The following is a 21,561-nucleotide window of genomic DNA, read 5'->3' on the forward strand; positions in this document are numbered from 1 at the left end:
TTAATTTTTTGTTTTTGTACTTATTTCGATTAATGCCTTGCCTATAAATTAATAATTGTCAATTGTGTTGGCACGGCATGTCGTCGGACGACAGAAGGAGTGCACAGACAATATATTATTAATATTAATACGCATCGTATTAACGGGGTCTGCATAATAAATTAATTATGTGAGTCCGCTTTCAGGAGATCCGTTGATGCCTTCCCTTCACACTCACTCACACACACAGCTCCTCCTGCCAAATGCAGTGCCGTCAAGTAATTAAAAATAGTTGCTCGCAATGAGAATTTATAGAAGTACATCGAGCATCGATCGGATGGACATGTAAATCATTTGAAAATATATGATTTTTCAGCATTTACAGTTATTGTTGAATCTGCTCTGTCATTGCCACTTAATGAAGACTAACGGTGACAGCCCAACAGGACATAATTATAAGCCAGGATGCGATAAATTTTTTTTGCTGGATGTTCATTATCTCGTTTTACTCCAGAAACGTCGTTGCTTGTACAATCAATGGCAATCCCTCCAAATGTATTCATCAAAACTCACTCGCTGAAAGGAGTATATTTATGCGAATGGCCAGTGAATCCTTTATTATATCTCTATAGACATACATATTGGCATAAATATCTATATATATGATATGTATATGTGTTGTCCCTCGAACTTCTGGCCAAATTAATTTTTATTGCATTTTCGGAAAACAATTTAAAATATTTTGCAACGAGTCAAAAGTGAAAAACGAGCGCGTTGCCATCGCCGGGCAGAAGGCGAGTAGAGGCGGAGCAGACCGCACACACTCTGGACGCTGGACGCGTGGACGCGTGGACTCTGGAACAGGGCTAAAATTTCATTTTCAGCCTGAAAGTATACAACACACAAAGTGGTAAGAGGGAGGAAAAGCGGTAACAATGGTTTTTCCTTTCAGTTTTTTTTCCCATTTTATTAAAAACTACGAAAACCAAGGCAAGCAGCAGCAAAGACTGATAGATGAATGCAGAACTGGGCTCGAGAGCATCCCATCCCAGCCCAGCCCAGCCCAGTCCCAAACTGGCCATAATGCTGGCCAAAATCGGGACAAGCAGTAAATATGAACTGGCCTGTGTGTGTGTGTGTGTGTGTGTGTGTGTGGTGGATGGTGCGGGGAAACGGATAGTGCCACACAATTGGAACCATCCGCACGCCCCATCCAGCCCCCGGATCCCGCCCTCTATGCAGGCCATTAATAATACGCTTACGCGCTTTTGTGTGTCCCATGCTGCCCGTTGGCTGTGGGCTCACCGAAAGGGGGCTACGAGATCTGGGGATCTGGGGATCTGGGGGGACAACACCAAAAACGGAGTGCAGCCTTTCAAACGTGGCAAGCGCCTGCGGCAGGACAGAGCCAGAGCCAGAGGCATCTTTTTTTTGCGGCCTGTCGCAAGGATGGCGCCATACAAATATCGGCGGGTAGCAGAGTAGCAGGGTAGCTGGGGCACTCGCATGTAGACAATATATTCATGCCAGGCGCAATGCAGTTTTTTTCCGTTTTTGCGATATTGAAAAATACGAGTATATATAGTTTAAGATGTGGCGTAACATAAAGGGACCGCAGTGGGGGGTTCCTTCCAGTAACCAGATTAAATGGCATGCCGAAAAACAGAACAGAACAGAACACAACAGAACAGAGCGAAAATCCTGAAAAGCTTAAACAAAAGTGTGCGATACGAGTGTATGTATGTACGGAGGAATCCTGTAATTCCTCGAGGTTTGACATTCCCCCGCCTGCGACAAATTGTTGTCAAATATTTGGTCAACACTTCAACAATGCTTTCCACAATTTTCATGCAACCCAAAATAGGACTCCTGCCAGGACTCCTGCACAACTGAATCCCAATCGAAGCAATTTTCTGTTTTTTTTTTTCATTTTTTTCCATTCTCTGGATGCCTCTACCGCTGCGTGCCAAACGCCATCAATCGATTTGCATGAACAAAAATGTGAAAAATTACAATGCATAAAAAAGAAAAATGGCAAAACGCGGAGGTGGAGGCGGAGGCGTGGGCGGGGAGGTGGGGTCGTCAGCTTTTCGATTTGTAACAATTATTGGTCGTTACGGGGCGCAAGTTCTCCAACCAATTCGTGCCGTGCCGCCCCTCCACAACCCGAGCTCCAATTATTGCACCGTTTTGTGGCATACTCTGCGGCACGAATCATGCTTCTGCTGCCTGCCAGTTACCGTTACCTGCCCCTGCTGCTGCTGCTGCTGCTGCTAGTATAATGCCTTTGAAATAGTAATAATAAATATTATTGACATGCAAAAATGCCACAAAATGTCAGGAAATATTTATTCAACGCGGCGAGAGGAAATGGTCAAAAATTCGAACAAACTGGATTCTATTTTACCCCTAGATGGTCGCTCCCTCAACCTTCCCCGAATCGTGCGAGCACCTTTTTTATACATGAACATCAAATGTACATCCAATTAAGAGTGACCTTTCCCCGGCTCCTACTATTGGCCAATCGTGGGGCCACGCTCTGGGGCCACGCTTTCTAATTGTTTGGAAATGTTCGAACATCGTCCCGTGGCCGGAGGCATAATATTCATTAGTGCGGGCCGAGAGGCGTGTGCTTTAATTTCGCATTTCGACCAGTTTATTTTTAATTGAAATCCATGTTGACACTTTTATGCGTTTGTAGTTGTAGTTTTTTTGTGTGTTTTTGGGTTTTTGGGTGTTTTTTTTTGGTTTGGTTTAGCTTGGGTTAGGCTTCCGTTGGCTAAATTCACAGTTTTTGGTATTTTTGGCAAAATTTTCACAGTTTATTTATTTAAATGTATTGGCTTTGGCTATTTGGGGTTTGTCGCATGTCATTTAAAATTTAAACAATGCCAATAAAGCGATACAATCGGACGGGACGACTCAGTTTTCAGTCGTACTACGAGAATGAACATCAGAACAGGCCCAGAAAAATCAGTTTCCCTTGTGCCTAAATTATTGGATGGAAGCTAGAGAGTTGGTAAGACATATTCTCGATTAAAGTTTCCGGAGAAGATCGGAGAAATCAAGCAACCGAATCAAGATACGATACGGATTGAGTTGGAAGATTCATTAGGTGGTTTTTAACAGGGTTTTCCTATAACTTATGTTGTGAGTGACTTAAGCCAGATAAGGAATACGAGGGAATGAGGAATAAGAGGACAGCAATGGGGACATACCTTTAAGTTCATGATAGGTCATACGCCGAGCACTTGCTCCAGGGTCCTGGAAGCGATGTGATGTGCCAAAAATTCGACTTGAAACTGCCGGATAAAACAATCGACTTTTATTCCTGAATGATAGTCGGCCGATCGGACTGGATAGCGGAGGGGTACCTTCTGTGTGTGCCATGGACAGCTTTTTTTTACCGGGAACCTTCGATAAGTCGGCTACTCTGCAGTTCGCCGTCGGACAGATCACTGGACTCTGGCCCAGACTTTCGAATATTTTTGGACACATGTACCCATTAAAGTCTTCGATTTGCTACTGTCATAGCAATAGGGAAACATTTGTAAATCGACTTTAAAGTAAACTAAAAATTCCGAGGCACTTCCGCTGGCATTACTACCAATATCTTTGCATTGCGTTTTCCTATTGTTCGTCCCACTTCTCTATACCTTTGACATAATTTTCTTTCTTTTCTGCTTTTTGTTCAACTCCTGCTCCCCACGGGACAGACAAAAGCATCTCTGCAGTTGTTGCTTCTTATTGTGCTGATGGCCTGCATCTTTGCCTCATTTTCCCTTTCTGGTTCCCGTTCCCGTTACCTTTACCTTGGCCCAACAACGTCGGCACGGCCCTCTTCAGGCGCTTTTCCACTTGAGCAGCGAGCTATTCTCTGGTTGCACTCCAACGGCGCCTCAATTCGCACTTCACCTGAAGTGGGGAGCACTTGCTCCTCCTCTCCGGTCTCCAGGCCCCAGTCCCCCTCCCCCGTCCCCCGTCACCCGTCTCCGTGGCCATCCATCTCCAGGAGAATAAATGACAATCGATGGCTCCTGAAGCTCCTCGCACAAAACATGCATTTGCAGAGCCTCTGCAATTAAAAGTGCGCCAAAAGCAGGCAACCCTTGCCCGGATCCTCTCCTGGTGCTATTTCCTTTTCTCCTTCCTGTCTTTCCCTTTCCCTCTCTCTCTCTCGCTCTCTCTCTCTGTTATTTGTGTTTAATTAAAATTCTTTCGTACTTTTCGCACTTTGTGCATTGTTTATTGTAATTTTGCGAGAATTTGTGCTGTTGTTTGCTTGCTGATTGACTGAATGACTCCCTGACTGTCTGACTCCTCCCCGACTCCGCGACTGCACTTCACTCCACTTCCCCACTGGCTGACTGAATGAATTGCTAAAACTTTTCCTCGGGGTATATGGCGCTTTTCATTCACTTTTCTGCAATGCAATTGCAGTTTGAAACGATTTGCATATCCGTTTTTCTCACCGCTCGACGCTCGACGAAAGTATTTTAATATTGTTTGCATGCGAATGTCTGTCTCCCTGTCTCTCTGTCTATCTCTGATATTTAGAAGCACTCCAAGTGCAGTTTTCATTTTAATGATGAGCCGAGAACGAATTCCCAAGGCAATTTCTTAAAGGATTTTTGTTGGAAAAGGGAAAGGGAAAGGAAAAGGGCGAGGCAGTGGCAGTGGCAAAGGCAGAGCCAGAGCCAGAGGGAGAGGAGGAGCAACATTGTTTGAAATCTGTTGAGTGGAAGCTCCCAATGGATTTCCTATCGGCTGGGATTTCCCACGACAAATTCAATTTCCATCATCACCAGATAAGTAAATACATTTCTGACATCGACAAAAATTTGCACTTACCCGAAAAGAACTTGGTTGTAGCCCAGGCCGATCAGGACTGCAACTTAATTGAATTTATCATCTCTCCTAATCGAATTGCAAATTCCGACACTTTCAACACTTGCTCCTGATTCAGTTTCTGTTTCTGTTTCTGTTTGGGCTTCTGTGTTCTGGATTATTATTTATTTGGTTTTGGTCATTCTGTGGTCACACGCGTCCGAGCTTGTTTCTTGCGGTTAATATATTAATATTTTAAAATTCTCAAATGAGCAGCACTAGCAGCAGCAGCAGCAGCCTAGAGACATACAAATCTTGGTATCTGCTGCTTGTTTCTGGTCAATCAAATAAAAGTTAAATATTCAATTGGACAGGCTCTGTTCTCTGTTCTCTGTTTACCGTTTACCGTTTACCGTTTGCTGTGTTCTCTGTCTGTCTATGCTCTACCACTGAATTTAAGCCCATTACCATCAATCAGAAGTTTTATTATCTCTATCAGTCATATGTAGGTTTGTATGTATGTATTTGTACGTACCTGTCTGTGCATCAGGAAAATCTGCAGCACTGTCAAAGTTCAGGCACGTGCCAAGCCCAAGCCTTTCCTTTTTCCCCCTTGCAATGGATTGAAAAGCAATCTAATACGAGTCGAAGCCGGAGTCGAATTGAAGGTAATTTCGGGGCAGGACTCGGCGGATTTCTCGAAGGAAATATTTTAATGGAAACAAGCTCTGGCTGGAGCTTGTTACCACGCTGCCACGATGATGCACTGTCAAAAAAATTGATGGAAAATCTCTTAAATCTGCTGCCCATTTGGCACTTATCTATGCCCTATGCCCGCCTTCTTTTTCTACATATGTATGTCCAACACTTGACACCAAAAAAAAACTCACCGATGCGATTGTCAGGCGGCGAACAGAGTCGCATGCTCTTACTTAGCCGCGTATTAAAACCGGAACTTTACAGAATTAACAGAAATAGCTGCTTGCTTTTGCGGCCAGCGCGTGGCACTTGACGCTTTTGGCTCTACAATTATTCGCCAGTTGGCCTGCAGTCTCTGGATTTTCAGTGAGAGTGGGGGTGGCCGTGCGAGCTTTCGAACCCGTCGCCTAGGTCGCTCGTTTGCAACTGAACACGGAACACGGAGCACACGGAACGGCGGCAAGTGGCAAGTGGCAAGTGCAGGCCAGGAACTGCTTACTGCTTTGCTTCCTTTGCAACAGCCGTCGGGAATCGTAGTCGAACGATGTGCAGCCAGGCAGAGCCACTGTCAGGCCGAAAGGCTTCCAGTGCGAACCGAGCGAGAGCCGAGCATGAATTCAGAGCCCGCGAAAGAGTAGGAGCCGGAATCAAAGCCCGCAAAAGAGTAGGTGCCGTAGTCGGAGCCGGAGCCGGAGCCGGAGCCGGCATTCGTGATTCTGTGGGACGGGACCCCTTAAAGCGAATCTCTATCCCATCTGATTAATTCTATGTTATTTCTACAACGGGACCCATTAAATGGTCCGACGGAATAACCAAATACGGTGGGATGGCGCTTTATGTTTGATGTTCCGTTCAGAGCATCCACAGCGGGAGAGTGCAATTGCATAGCCGAAGTGCATGGATTGCTCTCTCTCTGTCTCTCTCTCGCATTCATTCAGTCACTCTCTCCCTCTCCCCCTCTTGGGGGGCGCGCTGTTGCACACTCGGCTAATTTCATTGGAATTTCTGGAATGTGTTTGGGTTTGGGCTTTGAAGTGCAGAAATAGCAAAGCAGATTTATTCATCTGCCAGCAGGCGACGATGAAGGTTCGCTCTTACGGCAAAACCAATGGCTAATGAATTAATTTACATTTCAATAATATTATGAATAAACATATACACATATTTATGTATGTACACATCCAAAGACCATATTTACTGCACTCTGCTAATAATTGTAATATTTAATAGTAAATCATATTTATTTATATTTCATTCTTGTAATCCCCCCACCCTCTGGCCGCTCTTAAGTAAACAATGGACTCTCTTAAATTGCGATGCCATCGACTTAAGAGTGAATTCCAGTGCCGTACGACTTCCAGGAGAGAGCCGGCACTCGGCTCGGCTCCACTCGTGTCGCTCTCGCTGTCTTACTCTCTCGCCTTCGTGCTCCACATTTCCAAGCCACAAACTGCTGACAGCTGACGTTCTGGCCATATCACTTCTTTAGCCCCAGCACCGACTCCGCGGACACCGCCGACTCCACCGCCGACTCGCAATTTGGTGCGATTTACGAGGTGGGGCTCTGGGCTGTGCTGTGCTGTGCTGCGGGTCCGAAGTGCGAAAGCCAAATGGGACCTGCCCCAACACTCACCATGGGAGGGCCGGCAGTGCCCGGGGGGTAATAAATAAGCTAGCCAAGAAGACGACAAAGAACTGCTTAAGTAATATTGTTATCTGATTGTCCAAACACCCTCGCAAAGCCCCTCCAGTGTGCTGCAGTACGGCAAAAACTGCCCAAAGAGCAGATGCTCAGATGCTTCTAGCGATTTTTCTTTACCAATTTTTTGTGCCCCTTTGGCCCGGTTGTCTGTAATCAGCTTTCATTTAAAATCCGTTGCGAAACGAGACGCACGCACGACTACCGACAGACCCCACGCCACGCCACGCCACGCCACTTCATGGCCAACAACACCCCCAACACCCCCAATCCCCCATCTCACCCATCCCATCCCATCCATTTACCTCCCAATCCCCCAATTTGCCTAAAATCTTATATAGTTTTCATGTTCATCCGCTTACAAATGACGCAACGCGGCATTTGCTCCCCGATACCAGGCGCCGGAGGAGGAGGAAGAGCAGGGGAAGTAGGAGGACAGGACCCTCTTGTTCGTGCAACGGGCTTTCGCTCCTATTCGGCATTCCCTCAAGGGCTTGCACTCGTAGCGCAGCCAGGTGCCTTCCTGTCCATGTCCCGCGTCCCGTGTCCCGTGTCCGCTGCCCGTTGTCCGTACCCAATACCATGCCCGTGTCTGTGTCTGTGCCCGTGTCCGTGTCCGAGTCCGCGTCCGCGTCCGTGCCCGTGTAGGGGCCAAATCAATTGCTCGCAACACGGCTAAATCTTTCGGATACATGAAATTTGGTTAGTGTGTTCTGCTCTGGCGCCCTGCGGCGCAGTGTATGGGCCGGATGGAGATAGTAGTAGAAGTAGAGCTAGAACTGGGGGAGGCAACGGCAATGGCAACGGCAACGGCAACGGGGACGGGTATGGGCCCGACCAGGCATTGATTACAACTAGCAATTTTTCAGCTTGTTGCACATTTCGCGTGTTAATGTTGCATGCGGCCACCTCTGGTGGAGTGTTCCCTGCCCAGGGACACGGCGTTGTTTTCCCAAACAATGTCCGAGAGAGCGGAGAGTAGAATCTGGTTAAGACCGAGTGTCAATGAATCGGCAACAATGGGATAACGGTCCACCTTTCCACTCATCTACCCATCTACTATATGGCTTCTTCTTTGGATCGATCGAATACTATTTGTCGTTTAGAAAATTGTCAAACATTTGTAGCTGCTTCAAAATAATCCGAGTCAAATCCCAACCGACTCCGATCGAACTCCCATGTGTAGGTCAGGGGAAGTGCACCCAATTACAATATTTCTCATCCAATCACTGGTTTTCTGGTTCGTATTCGCACACATTTCTACCATCGCAGTGGAGTGGCTCGTCCCAAACATCGGCAGGCTGTTCTCATTGATCAGAGTCTCAAATATTTAGTGAGTAGAAGCGACACTCACAAAAAGAAACAACTTTGATACTTTTGGAAAACTTTCAAAATTAAATATAATTTCTACAGATCCAACCAAAGAAACTTCCGACAAGGCTGAGACACAAGCAGGACCTCCAAGCAAAATGTCGTTACGTACATGTGCATGTGGTTGTAGTTGTGGATGCGTTCGTAAGCCCAAATCCGATGAGCCGCCAAAGGCGCAGGCTTCGTCCCATAGTATATCCTCCAAAAAAGGGGGCGAGCCGGCGGATAACTCAAAGGCACATGATGAAGCGAAGTCTCACAAAACAAAGCCAAAGGAGGAGCATGGCTCGAACCATCATCACTTTCACAATCCATTTTTGCACTCAGACTCACATTCAAAGATCGCATCCGATGAGGAAAAGGAGGGAGACTTGGTCGGACGACAGCTGACACCCTACGAGTGCCAGCTGGAGGACGATGTCCAGCAGTTGCAGGAGGCCCTCTTCACCCTGACGTCGCACTATGCCAAGGTGCAGTTCCGCTTGCGCCAAATAGCCGCCGCCTCGGACTGCGAAAGGATCACTCTCCTCAAGGAGCTGGAGCGCATGACATGCGAGCCACTGGACGGATCTGGTCGCGACCAGGAGGACAAGCTGCACACACTCCAGTCGGACGCCACCACCATGGGTAGTGTGCGCCTCAAGCAGCACAAGATCATCACGCAGCTGCGGGGACGACTCCAGAACCTTGCCGATGCGGCCGCCGACTACTTCGTGATGGACAGAGATGGTCAGAAACGTGACTCCAAGGGAGACGGAGCGGAATCACACGATTTCGACGAACAGGGATATGAAGGACTACAGGGAAAAGCGTCAAAAGCGACGTTTCTCTCAGAGGCATGGTCAGACAGCATCTACGAGGACACTGATAACGATGTCAACCACTCTTCGCGTTCCAAGTCCAATTCAAAGAACCGCAAGGGGAAAGGCAAGAAGAAAGACAAGAGGACAGACAAGAAGAGAGACAAGAAGGAGAAGAATACGGCGACAAATGGCGGGGCCGGCGACAGACATTCTAGGCGCGACTGTAGCAAAGATTGCCCAGCGTACCGAGCGCGCAGAAAGAGTGGATCAGTCAGCGGAAGTGTACCCAATACATCCAGTAAGATCCTCAGCAAGATGTCCAGCAAGGATCTGTCGCCAAGTCGCGGTAGACTTTACGCCGTTTTGCGTGAAACACAGTCCCTGCCGCACTACCAACGGCGCACGGGTGAAGAGACAGCCCTGAAGAAGGTACGATCAACCGCCAAGAACCATTTAGAAGCGGTCCAGAAAGGGAGCCGCTGCAAGCCGGACATCCGCTTAAATCGAAAGCCAAAGGCGAATGCCTCTCCGTCTGAGAATCTGGCCAAAGGCTGGCCGCTCAGTTGGAAGTACCTGAGACTGGACGAACCCCCATGTAGCGGTAGCTCGGCGAATATTCAGGGTTCTAGCATGCAGAGCCTTAACAAACTGCGTCCAGGGAAGCAAGGGGGCGTCGATATGTGGAGCGATGTCAGGGAGGAAACAAGAAAACATCCGCACAAGAAATGCTGAATCAGAAATATCAGACCCCAGATTGAAATTATAATAATAGTTTGGCCTTGAGAACTTTTACACCGTAGAACTAAAAGGAAGTCACTCTAAAAGTGCTTTGGGCCAAATTAAGATTATAATTTGCCAATCCTTCTGGGTTTAACAGAGAATATATATTTTTTAACAAATGTAAAGCAAATAAACAGTGATTGATGTTGCGTTCTTCACTTTCAAATCCATGTACTTACCATCATGGTTGTGTTTGTGCTTCATTTATCATTTATCAACGCTATCGACTGTGTTACCCTCGAATTATAGCCATGGTCATTGAACCCTGGGACCGTCAGCATCCAGATAACATGGCTGCATCGCATCCCTTAAGCGGCTCTCAAAGACGGCCAACAAAAGGTCCATACATCCATCCATCCATCCAGCCAGCCATACAGACATCATCGCTATGGGAAACCAGTTCTGAGCTCTGAGCTCTGAGCTGTGTGCGCTTCTGTCGTGACCGGGGACCGCTTTTGGCAATTTTCCGCGCATGCGCGACGCGATTTCTGCAGCAGCAGCTTCGAGGGTTTGAGGCCCTTTGTTGCTTTAGGCAGAGGTCTGGCCAGGCCAATTCCCATTTTAAGGGTTGTTTATCTTGGTTTTAGCATTTGCACACAGCCTCGATGTGTGTGTGAGAGAATCTCAGTACTTACTCGGGCCCTGCTGAGTCCCTTGCCCCATTCCCTTTGCCAGAGTTTCATTCATAGCCAGATCTCTGCTTCTCTGCCTGTCTCTGTCTGTCTCTGCCTCTGGTCCCAAGCGGGTCTGTATCGGTTTTGGTTTTCGAATTTGGTTGTGGCATGCCCACATCTGGCGGCTCTCTGGGCCCTGCGAGCATGCGAGGAGAGTATCTCAGGCCCTGGCCCTGGCGCATGCGCATGCTCATGCTCTAATCTTTTGTCTCATTGTTGACTGGTTTTTATGACGCCTTCTGTATTAATGGTTCGGTATCTCTCTTTAGTCTCGTGTGAAGAGGGTTCTACGGGCCATATATGTGTGACATCTGGCCAACTGTGCGACTTGGTCATGGTCTATGCGGGCTGCACGCATATGGAGGGGTTGGCTGGAACGGCACACACATATGATTTGGCCTGTTAAATGATGTATGGAAAACATTCCGAAGATGCGAGACAAATTTGTCTCACACAAACAATATGATCGCAGATACAAGATGTTGATAAGGATCGAAGGACAACTGGGGGAAATCCAATTGTATTTATCACAAGTCTTTCACAAAACATATTGCATGTGTCCCTATTTAAACCTCATTCCATACTAGATTTTGTGTGTTTATTAAACCATTTTGTATATTTTCTCCAGGATTTACAAAATATGGCAAGGTTTGTGCTTAGATAATTACGAAAAAAATGAAATTATAAATATGTTCTTCATATGAAAGAAATTAAGGCTAACATATAGCAAATATTCGGTATGCGGTATTCTGTACGTACACATGTGTTCTACTACGAACTTCAAAGAGTGTTTTCCACTAATATTCTTAGAGGATATAAAAAAAAAAAAAAAAAAAGTATTCTACTTCGTGTAGTGTTCCTCTTTTTCATGTGATGAGATGTTGGCATTAGATCTGCAGTTGATCCGGGGCTTAGAACGAAATTAACATTTACATTTACACTAAACTAATTCTCTTAACCTTCTTACTTTCTTTGTCTTTCTCTTTGTCTTTGTCTTTGTGTTTCTCTTTGTCTTTGTGTTGTCTTTGCTTTGAGTGTATGTTTTCCATGTCTACGATGTAGTTATTGATATGAGAGCAGGAACGATACGATCCCTATAGGTGATAACCAGTTCCTTCAGTTGCATATTTGTTCGATTCTTTTTGGTATGGCACAGTTTTGGCATTACTTTTCTTATGGCAAAATGGGGGAGCAAAATGAATGGCAAGAAAACTATTTGCTTTGAGCAGCCGCATTAGTCCATAATGGGCTTTTCTTCGCTACTAAAAACTAGATCCCGAAACCGCCTCCTGGTGCATCTCTACTTTACAGATCCTTCGCATTGCTGCATTTGCACGAGTAAAAGGAGAATGCGGTTCATCAGGTTATCCGCCTCGGAGTCCTCCATGCTGTTCAGTTTGGCGGAGATGAAGCCACAGAACTTCGAGTTGAGGACCTCGCGAACAGTTTGTGGTGGCGGCAGATCCAATCCCCCGGTGACTACAGCTGCATTCTGTTGCTGACGCAAATGCCGATGCTGCTGCAGCATCTGCTCCTCATAGTCATCGCCGTCGATGACACCGCCATCACCGTCGGCATCGCCGTCGTCCAGGTCCTCCTGCTCGCCATTGCGACGGCGCTTACGCGAGGAAGCCACCTCATCCACGCCGGCATTGGTGCTCCCCGGCGAGTTCGAGTCAAGTATAAGGGGATAGGGAAAGTCCGCATCAATAGCCTCCAGCTCCTCCACCCCATCAGAGCCATTGCCGGCATCGGCATCCTCGTCGCCGCTCCGCAACGAGCTCGCGTCCATGTCGTCGTAGCTCTGCTGCAGGTGATGATTCTCATTCCTGGTGGAGCTCACCCGACTGTCGTTATTTGCCTGGTGCTGATGGGCTGGCTGGGGCAAAGCGGGCGGCCCTCCGCCAGCTCCCGAGCAACTTCCGCTGCTGCTGCTGCCGGCCCCGCCCCCCGTCGAGAGATCCAGCTCCGGCTTCACGTAGTAATCGCAATAGTAATCGTCGCCGCTCGCATTCAGGGTGGAGCACTTGGACAGATTCAGTGCAGAGGCCGAATCGTTGAAGGACGAGGATAGCTTCATGGCGCCTCCCTTGCCACCAGCTCCTCCTCCCAGAATGCTGTGGTTGTTGTTATTGTGGCTATTATTGTTGTTGTGCAGATGAGCAGCATAGGCGCTCAGGCTGAGATCTGTGGCATGTGAGGCGCCTCTAAAAGGAGGAAAAACAAAAACAGAACAGATAATGGAGAACTGTTAATAAAATTTATTCAAGGACAAGAGGTTCAGGAATCCCCAAAAGTGAGCTTATACTGCGTTCTATTGAGTCAAAGCCCGATTTAGCTGAAACAAAACGATTCTCCTAACAATCCCTACCAATCCCAGAAATAGACAAAATCCAAGACAACCCCCAATAGTGGTCCCACAACGAAGAACGTGCTCAAACAAACCCCAACAGCAGATTCGATACAATATGATACCAGAAAAACACAGAACAGAACCAGAACTTATTTCAATGTCCCAAACAGACCTGGATCTCTCTCTATGTCTCTCTGTATGTCTCTCTCTCTCCCTCTCCCTCTCTCTCTCTTTCTATCTCTCTCCCGCTTTGGTCGTCCTCGTTGGTTCGGGGCTGGTTTCCTGCTTCTCCTTGCAGACGTCTCAAATTTCAAGAGCATTTTCCCAAAACAATGCAGCTGTCAGGGACTCTACTCTGGGTGCTCGGAGGAACGAACGCCTGAACGTGGCTATTTTTAGCGTTGCCCCCCAACTCTAATTTTGCTAAATGGCGCGGCTTGGCCCAGTTGTGCCCATTGACAAGAGGGGAAGAAAGAACAGACTTGTCCCCCTCTTCCGAGACACTCTACGCCTTATCTGTCCCGGGTCTCTCTTTCTCTCGCGCAGGTAGTTGACAATTGGAAAATTCTGTAAAACGATATGCCAGGCCCAGAAGAGACCCAACTGACATGCAGGACTAATCACGGCCAAATGCATTTTCACATGTTCCACTATCTGGAATGGCTCTATTTGCCTGCGGCTTCTGTGGTCTTGGCTCGAATTTGGTTTGGGTTCGAGCTCTTTTCTCGAGCCGTTCCCTGGGCTTATCAATATTTGCTTCCGCTCTGACCCAGGACAGGACCCTGACCAGACCATTAGAGAGTTTACACTTCCACATTCTACGCTGTGGCATATTCGAGGGAATTCCACTGATCGCTGCGTTATCTGCATTTGGCCAGATTATTCTCTGTGTCGTTTGAGTCGTCTGAAACACTCCCCATACAAATAATTATGATTTCGAAATCCCAGCTTATTGATCGAGTGATAAAGGTAATAATAATCCTCCAATTGCTTAATCGGTACAAATATTTGGCAGTGCAAAGAAATCACCCGGGAACCGAATGTGGGAATGGAATGGAATGGAATTGAATGAAATGGAATGGAATGGAATGTGGGGGTAAACGCCCACTTTCTGTGTGTGACGCACTGGAAAAGCATTTCGATACGGAGGGGGAGATCGCCGGACTGTGATTTCGGGCGTGGTTTGGCGGCGGCTCCCGTGGAAGTGGTGCAGGGCGGGAGGGGAGGGGAGGGGAGGCCAAACAACAGTTTCATCAATTTTGCAGCTCATTTGCTTATTAAATCATAAGCGTGACACACAGACAGCAGATTGCAAAGAGCCGAACAGGAACACAGCAGCGGTCAAAATAATAGCAACACAGACGCTACCCACAGAACATGTCTCAGTTTTAGTCGAAAGATCTTCATATAAGAAGCCTGATGGGCACCTACTGTTATTCTTTAAAAACACTCTGAGGAAGAGATGTAATAGACATGCTGGAAAACTTTTCAGGGAAATTAGCAGAACTTTCATTTGCATTGCTATTTATTTGACCACAATTGTGGTTACGCGTACGTGGACGCAAAGAGACCTGATCGGGGAGCAGAGAGAGAGATGGAAGATGGCCGAGCAGAGCAACCCCGGGCCCGGACTGATGTGATGTGGCTCTGCTGTTTCGCTGGTCCGTCCGCTGCTGCTGGTCGTGGGCATATTTTTAACCCTGGCCGAAGTCGAAGCCAAAGCCGAGGCTGAGACTGGCTGGAGAATGTTCCCTGTAGAACCACAGGGGTCAATTGACCCCTCTCGAACTAGTTCTGCGCTGTTTACCGCGCAACTAGCTACGCAACTAGTTACGCGGGAAGCGAACGCGGACCAGTCGAAAAAGAACCGAAAAACGAAGCCGCCTTCGGTTTGTTTTTGAAGGCGGCAAATAACCGCAATTCCGTGAAGTTACAGTGCCCACTCAGCTAGTTTTTACCGAGAAACGACATGCAATGAGCACCGAAATGGTAAGTTAATCGTGATATTTTACTGTAGTTGCGATCGTGGAATGAAAGAGACAAGAATTTACACAAACAAAATGCATTTGTTTTCCTCGTTTGCTTTATGCGTTGATTTTGTTCACATCTGTACAAGATCTAATCGCTGGAAGAGTCTTTTGTGTGAACATTTATTAAAAAAATGGAAAAGAATTAATAAATAAATCAAATTAATATAAACAGGTACGTGCAAATACTTTTAGAAACTCTAAAACAGGAGAATGAAGTTATTCGTGTTAAGACTAATAAAGATTAACAGAAAAATATTTGTATAATCAAATTAATTAACAACATTGTTTTTAGATCAATTGAATGCAGTGGTCCAAATTTTAGCGGATCAAACTGTTTTAATAAAGCAGCTGGTAAAGGAGAAGGGGGAATTGAATCCCATTCGGGAACAGTTCCCTATAAAACGTGAGGAAGAACTTATAGAACTGGAAGAAAAAATAAAATTAAATAGAGACATTTATGTAAGTATATCTAAACTCTAAATTTTATGACTTTTTTCTCTGTCTTATCTTTATATTTTAATGTTTCACTTACAGATAACAGCAATGAAATCAATTCTCCAGTGCCAAAAACCAGGAGTAGGCTAAGCATCATATAATTAAAAATTATTCGTTATAATGAAAGACATTGTGTTTTTATTTTTGTATTATTCCAGACTGCCAGATTGACTACTACCAGTAGTCAGTTCGGAACTAGTTACTGGTAACTAGGTCAGAGCTAGCTACAGGTAATCGAAGGGTAGTCGAGTGGGGAACTAGTTGCTGGCTTTCTACTGGTAACTAGTTCGGAACTACCTCCTGAGCAACTAGCTACGGGTAATCGAAGGGTAATCGAGCGGGAACCAGGGGTGGTTCCGCCCTAGGACATGCATGTGTTAAATTCTCCGCTGAAATACATTGCGGGTAATCGATCTGGAACCAGGGAGGTGAGAATGGTAGCTAGTGCGGCACCAGTGCGGAACTAGTTGCCTGGTACTAGAGGGTTCAATTGCTCACCCATACACATACACACAGACCCATGCACACACACCCAACCCAGAACATTCACACTGCCATGCTCATTTTCTCTCTCCCACAGTCGACCGACCGACCGACCGACTCGTCGTCTGCGATTCTTTTCTAAACTTGGTCCACGATTGTCATTTTCATATTGCTCTCATTAATTTATCGCTCTTTCCCTGTCTCTCTATCCCTCCTTCTCTTACACTCTCACTGTCTCTGAGGCCGGGCTGGGCTGCTTGCTGCGCTACCACCACCAGACCAGGCAGTACGTTTTTTTGTTGTTGGTTTTGCAGCTTCCCTCAATTTTGTTTTTGGTTCAAGTGGCGATGATGCTAAGGCTAGAGGCTGGCGGCTGTCGGTTGTCGGTTGTCGGCTGGAAGCTGAGGCTGGATGGAGGCTGGTGGCGAGACCTCGTCGTCGGTCGTTGTATAATACGAATATTCGCTGCTTGGCGAGATCTGTTTTTATGGCTATGGCTCTATACATGGGGCTATGGCGGCGGCTCAAGCGCTGTACCGAGCCGGGCCAGCCCGGGCCGGGTCCGTTCCGTTTCTGTGTTGTCTGTTATCAGCTCAAAATAATAAAAATTTAAATATACATATATACATATGGACTCTTGTGTGTGCGAGTGTGTGTGTGTGCGGGCATGTGTCGGGGCCGTCGACTGCTTGTTGCCCATGTGGGTACAGTCAATTGAAAGGAAATGGCCTTATTTCATATAAATATGTACATAAAGTACAATCCACAATCCACACATGCACAAGCCAACTCACACACACACACACACATTCTCATACAAGTAGAGCTCCATATGAGCCAGAACATTGGTCGGGGCAGACTCTCGGCTGGCGGGTCTCTGGCCTGGTCATTCCTTTGTTTGGGATTGGTTTTTTCCACGTTACCGCTCCGATTTTCGCTCTGCTAGTACTTGAATGTGCACACGTCCATCCCATCCACAATCCACATATGCATATTTTGTATTTTTGTATTGGGCAGATGTTTTTCTCAGATACTGGAGCTGAGATTTGTCCGAGTTCGGAGTTCCGGGGCATATGCAAATCATCAGCGATGGCAACTGGTTAGTGTTTTGAAAGGATATGCCCCAGAGCCAGAGCTCAGAATAATTGCTCGCAATGGAAGTTGCAGCTTTCTTATAAAGTAGATCCCAGCTCGGCAGATCCCGGCAAGATCGCAAATAGTATTCAAAGTAAGGGTAGTAAAATATCATCTTCCCCAAAATGTTTGCCTATTAGCGTGACTCATATGAGCAAAAACCATAAGGAAATGTATGCCAACAACAATCCATTGCAATGGCGTTTGGGGGCAGCAGGCGCTACCCCCATGAGCTGATAAGTTTCCAGGAAAAGAAACACACTCCAAACAATAATTTGGGCTATGGCCACCCCACAACAACACAACAGTCAACCACAAACCGACTTTGCATGGAGTGGATTGCTTCACCGATCAACGACGACAACGACAACGACAACGTTTAACAACGTGGGGAGAGCACAAACCTTACCCCAGACCTCTGTTGTGTGTATACATATGTATGTGTTTGAGTGTGCGTGTGTGTGTCTCAGCTACAATAACAATTTATTTTATGTGTGCCATCTTTTGCGATTTCCAACCAAGATCTAGCGAATGAGTCATCGAAAGGAAATATAGATGGGATCGGGTAGTAGTTTGCACCCGCACTGCACACACACACACACACACACACACACATTTGTTTGGCCAGTAAAGCGTGTGAGACAAAGACAAAGCCACTGACAATGGAAATGACAGACCCAGACCGAAGGCAAGCCAAGCCAAGAACGAAAGCCATTATTCATGACTTGAAGGTGCACTTTGACCGCACACCCCAATGCCTATTATGAATCGATCAAGAGGGCAGACGCTTATCGAAACTCTTTGTAATATTAGTCAAAAGCACGGACAATGAACACATCGAGCGAGTGTAAGATGAGCTAACGACTTGATAAATACAAAATAACATTGAAAATATCTGAACCAAGACCATTTAACAACTCATATACCCTATTTAACTCAATCCTGACAGAAAACCTTCTCAAATGTGCAATTCAATATCGAACACAATCATTTTCACTATCATTGGTGGGTGCGTCATGCATCCTTTCATGTGTTTTCACAACACAACTTTTTGTTTACAAAAGCCCCCATTTTGTACTCACTTTCTCTCTCTGATAACGTCTCGCAGAAAATCCATGGCTTCGTACAGGCTCCATTTGGGCTTGAAGCCGTTGCCCATCATCTTGACGTGGGCCAGCTCCCGGCGATAGGATTCTCGCAGAGATTTGAAGGCCCGCGCCACTCGGCGACCCGGAGCATTGAACTCGCGTCCGATGTGCTCCCAGGCGCGGTTCTTTTCCTCCTCGGCGCCCTTGAAGTTGGGCAGCCGCGAGTCCCACAAAATGGGGTTGTCGTGCACCATTTGGATGAGCTTTAGTTTGTCGGAGGCGTTTCGTCGCACCACTATTTGGGGGGGAAAACAGAACAGAGGGGTTGATTGGGGGCGGAGGATGGTGCAGGCGAGGACTACGCACATTTCTTGATCTTCTGCGTGGGCGCCACAGCCGTGGAGGACGACAGGGGCATCAGCTCCACCTTGGGAGTCATGTCCAGGGCGATGGCAGCGGCGGCCGCGCTCAGATCCTGCAACGAATTGGTGGCACTGGGCGATCGGCCAGAGATAGCGCTCACGGGGGCCATCAAGATGTGCTGGAGAATCTGCAGATTTATGTTGGCGGCCAGTGTTCCGTCTTCACTATGCACTTTTTCCACTAAGACGACACGATCGCGGGGCGGCGGATTGGAGGCTTACCCTCTCACGACCAAGTTTAAACGGCGAATAAAAACGGAAACCAAAAAAATAACAACCACCGCAATGAGCAGGGCAGAGAACCGAGCGGCCTGCGTCGACGCCGGCAGCAAGCCCGCATTCAAAGCCAGAAAATCACGCGCACATCATGAAGGAGAGCGCAACAGAAACAGCAACAGCGACAGCGCTCTCTCTCTCTCTTTGGCTCTCACTCTCTCTCTCTTTCGCGCCCGCTGTCTAGATAGACCATAGTGTACCGTTATCGGAGTCAGTCGGGCCGAGACAGACGTTGATCCAGACCAGGTCACAAGCGCTCTGCTCTTCGCTTGCTCTCGCGCTCTCACCAGAATGGAAAAATGCCGTTTAATTGCAATCACACAAGAGCAACAGAAAGTAAAAGCAAACGAAGAACGACGAGCGAACGCGAAAAGCAGCGACGGCGCGCGCGCACACACAGAGCCACTCACACACTGGCAAACATTCCCGTGAATACAATCAAGAGGAGAACAGAACAAGAAAATGTGTGTAATACAAAAATCCGTCGACGCGTTCGCGCTTGTCGTCGGTTTACAGTAGCCGATGGACGAATTGTTGAAGCCTCCCTCTCTGGGTTCGGTTCGCCTTTTCTTCTTGGCGACAGCGATGGCAATGCAATACCCTACAGCTGAGAGCCGCTTAGTTCATGATCGATGCACATATGCACATAGATACTTACATATGTACATACATCTACATATTTATTTATTATTTATTTATTGATTAATTTATTCGGACAAACTGCAGAAGAGCTTGTTGGTCTATAAAATGGCTTGTTTATATATTGAATTTGTATTTGAAAAATTACAAAAAAACCTATCATTTTATCAAACAAACAGCTTGTATGATAATGTCACGGCTTAGCACTTCCTTTTGAAATGACCTTCATGTTTTATCGATTAATTGCATTTCAAGGAAATACTCAGCAAACTTTCAGGCTGACAGAGATCGACACAGAATCATAGTATCCTATTCAAGGGTATAACCCACACTTTGGTCGACTCTTAAGTACAGAAGTACAGAGCGGTCTTGTACCCCCCATTGCATACTCGTACCCTCACAGATTAAATTTATTTATTAAGTGCGGGACAAACTGTTGCCGGGACGAACAGACTATCGGCCCACTCGCAGTGGTCCAATCGCATCGTGTACCAGTACTTCCTCAAAAACTCCCTCTTTCTTGTCCCACAACAATTGCAGCACTCATTTCAGTTTCCATTTCGTATGCATGCATCACCCTCCCCTCCTCGGCCAATCAGCCAACTGATGTATGTGTGTGTGTGTGCTCGAGAGGGGGATCTGCTAGAGGGTGCTAGGGGGCAGATTTGAGCCCGCTTAAGTAATGTGGAGTGAAGGAGAGAAGGAGGGCAGCGATGAATTCATTTCTGTCTCTGTCTCTTCTTCGCGTCTACAATTGCGTTTTAGTTGAATTTTTGTTCTGTTTCTGTTGCTTCGGTCTTTCTGCCTTTCGCCGTCTTCTTTCGGTGCAGCTACCACCGCGATTCCGATTCCGATCCGAAGTCGAAGTTCAGTTCATTATCGTATTTCCTCGTTTGTAAAAATTTACAAGAGAACAGAACATTTGGATCACACATGTTGATGATACTGCCAAGAAGCAACAGAGACGGAGGACTTCCAGCTAGTGAGTGAGCGAGCGAGATGCATCCGTTTGTGTATGCGTTTGTTTTGGCTTGCGCTTTGGACTCCCATTCGCTGCAGAGCAGCAGAGATAACAGTAATATGTAGTATATGTACATATGCACATATGTACATACATACATAGTTCGTTCCCTATTTCTGTCCATTTAAGCCGCTGAAAATCTAGCAACTACAAACGACAACAACCCGCCTCGGACTCGGAATCGGACTCTCGCACTGCAAGCAAATGGCAAAAAGAGAGACGCAGCGAAAGATAGATAGAGGGAGAGAGAGAGAGAGAGGTCAGAACAGAGAGGAGAAATGAAATGCTTTGTCTGTACGTAATTTATGCCTAATGAACTATTTCCGGCCAAGTGTCAATTAATGTATTCTGTTTTGGGGCAGAGCCACAACGTGCCCGCACAAATGTTGTCACGATCATTTTTCTGGCAAAAACTCTGGGCCCCCACTTCCACTCACAGTCGATCCCATCCATCTCCTTCCATCTCGCGCTCACAATCTTAGGGACGGACGGACGCAGGCCGCATCCGTTGCAGTACCCTCAATGACCCACCACAGCACCGCCTCAATCTGGCCCGATCGCATGATCTCTCGCCAGATGAAAGACCTTCGTCTCCCGCTTCTCAGCTTCCTCGCTTTTTGGTATTTTTTCAAGCCAAATTGAAACCCATGCAAGCGGAATTTGTTTTCTACTTGACGGCTACTGCTGATTAAATTCTCATATGTACATACATAAATACATATATATATGCACAAGAATATATATGTATGTACATATGTACATGTGTTTTTATGTGAACTTTTATGGGG

At 46.7% G+C, this 21,561-nt stretch overlaps 3 protein-coding genes and 3 long non-coding RNA genes across 6 annotated transcripts in view; 3 read left to right on the forward strand and 3 right to left on the reverse strand.

Moving 5' to 3' along the window:
- Positions 1-5,941, reverse strand: part of nrm (neuromusculin) — a 145,846-nt gene extending 139,905 nt beyond the window's left edge. Inside the window, exons 1-2 of the mRNA XM_033381573.1 lie at positions 5,697-5,941; positions 5,342-5,572 (exon numbers count right to left, since the gene is read on the reverse strand). The gene's annotated coding sequence lies outside the window, so the exon portion shown is untranslated. The remainder of the gene's footprint in view (positions 1-5,341; positions 5,573-5,696) is intronic.
- Positions 2,901-3,589, forward strand: LOC117184408 (uncharacterized). Its single transcript, XR_004469725.1, has 2 exons — positions 2,901-2,998; positions 3,109-3,589. It is a non-coding gene; the product is annotated as an uncharacterized lncRNA (long non-coding RNA).
- Positions 5,942-8,335: 2,394 nt separating the features above from the next.
- Positions 8,336-10,332, forward strand: LOC4813770 (uncharacterized). Its single transcript, XM_033381584.1, has 2 exons — positions 8,336-8,537; positions 8,618-10,332. The coding sequence occupies exon 2, from the start codon at positions 8,674-8,676 to the stop codon at positions 10,108-10,110; it is 1,437 nt and encodes a 478-aa protein (XP_033237475.1). The 5' UTR covers positions 8,336-8,537; positions 8,618-8,673; the 3' UTR covers positions 10,111-10,332.
- A 1,095-nt stretch (positions 10,333-11,427) lies between these two features.
- Positions 11,428-19,572, reverse strand: Mes2 (Mesoderm-expressed 2). Its single transcript, XM_001353336.4, has 3 exons — positions 18,782-19,572; positions 18,410-18,710; positions 11,428-13,039 (listed from the first exon to the last, which is right to left on the reverse strand). Exons 1-3 carry the CDS (start codon positions 18,945-18,947, stop codon positions 12,133-12,135), a joined length of 1,374 nt encoding a protein of 457 aa, XP_001353372.2. The 5' UTR covers positions 18,948-19,572; the 3' UTR covers positions 11,428-12,132.
- On the reverse strand, positions 13,417-15,884 carry LOC117184576 (uncharacterized). Its single transcript, XR_004469982.1, has 2 exons — positions 15,748-15,884; positions 13,417-15,638 (listed from the first exon to the last, which is right to left on the reverse strand). It is a non-coding gene; the product is annotated as an uncharacterized lncRNA (long non-coding RNA).
- LOC117184575 (uncharacterized) lies at positions 15,299-15,836 on the forward strand. Its single transcript, XR_004469981.1, has 3 exons — positions 15,299-15,387; positions 15,508-15,674; positions 15,750-15,836. It is a non-coding gene; the product is annotated as an uncharacterized lncRNA (long non-coding RNA).
- Positions 19,573-21,561: the final 1,989 nt, after the last annotated feature.

Source organism: Drosophila pseudoobscura, chromosome X (genome assembly GCF_009870125.1).
Source record: "Drosophila pseudoobscura strain MV-25-SWS-2005 chromosome X, UCI_Dpse_MV25, whole genome shotgun sequence".
Lineage (NCBI taxonomy): Eukaryota > Metazoa > Arthropoda > Insecta > Diptera > Drosophilidae > Drosophila > Drosophila pseudoobscura.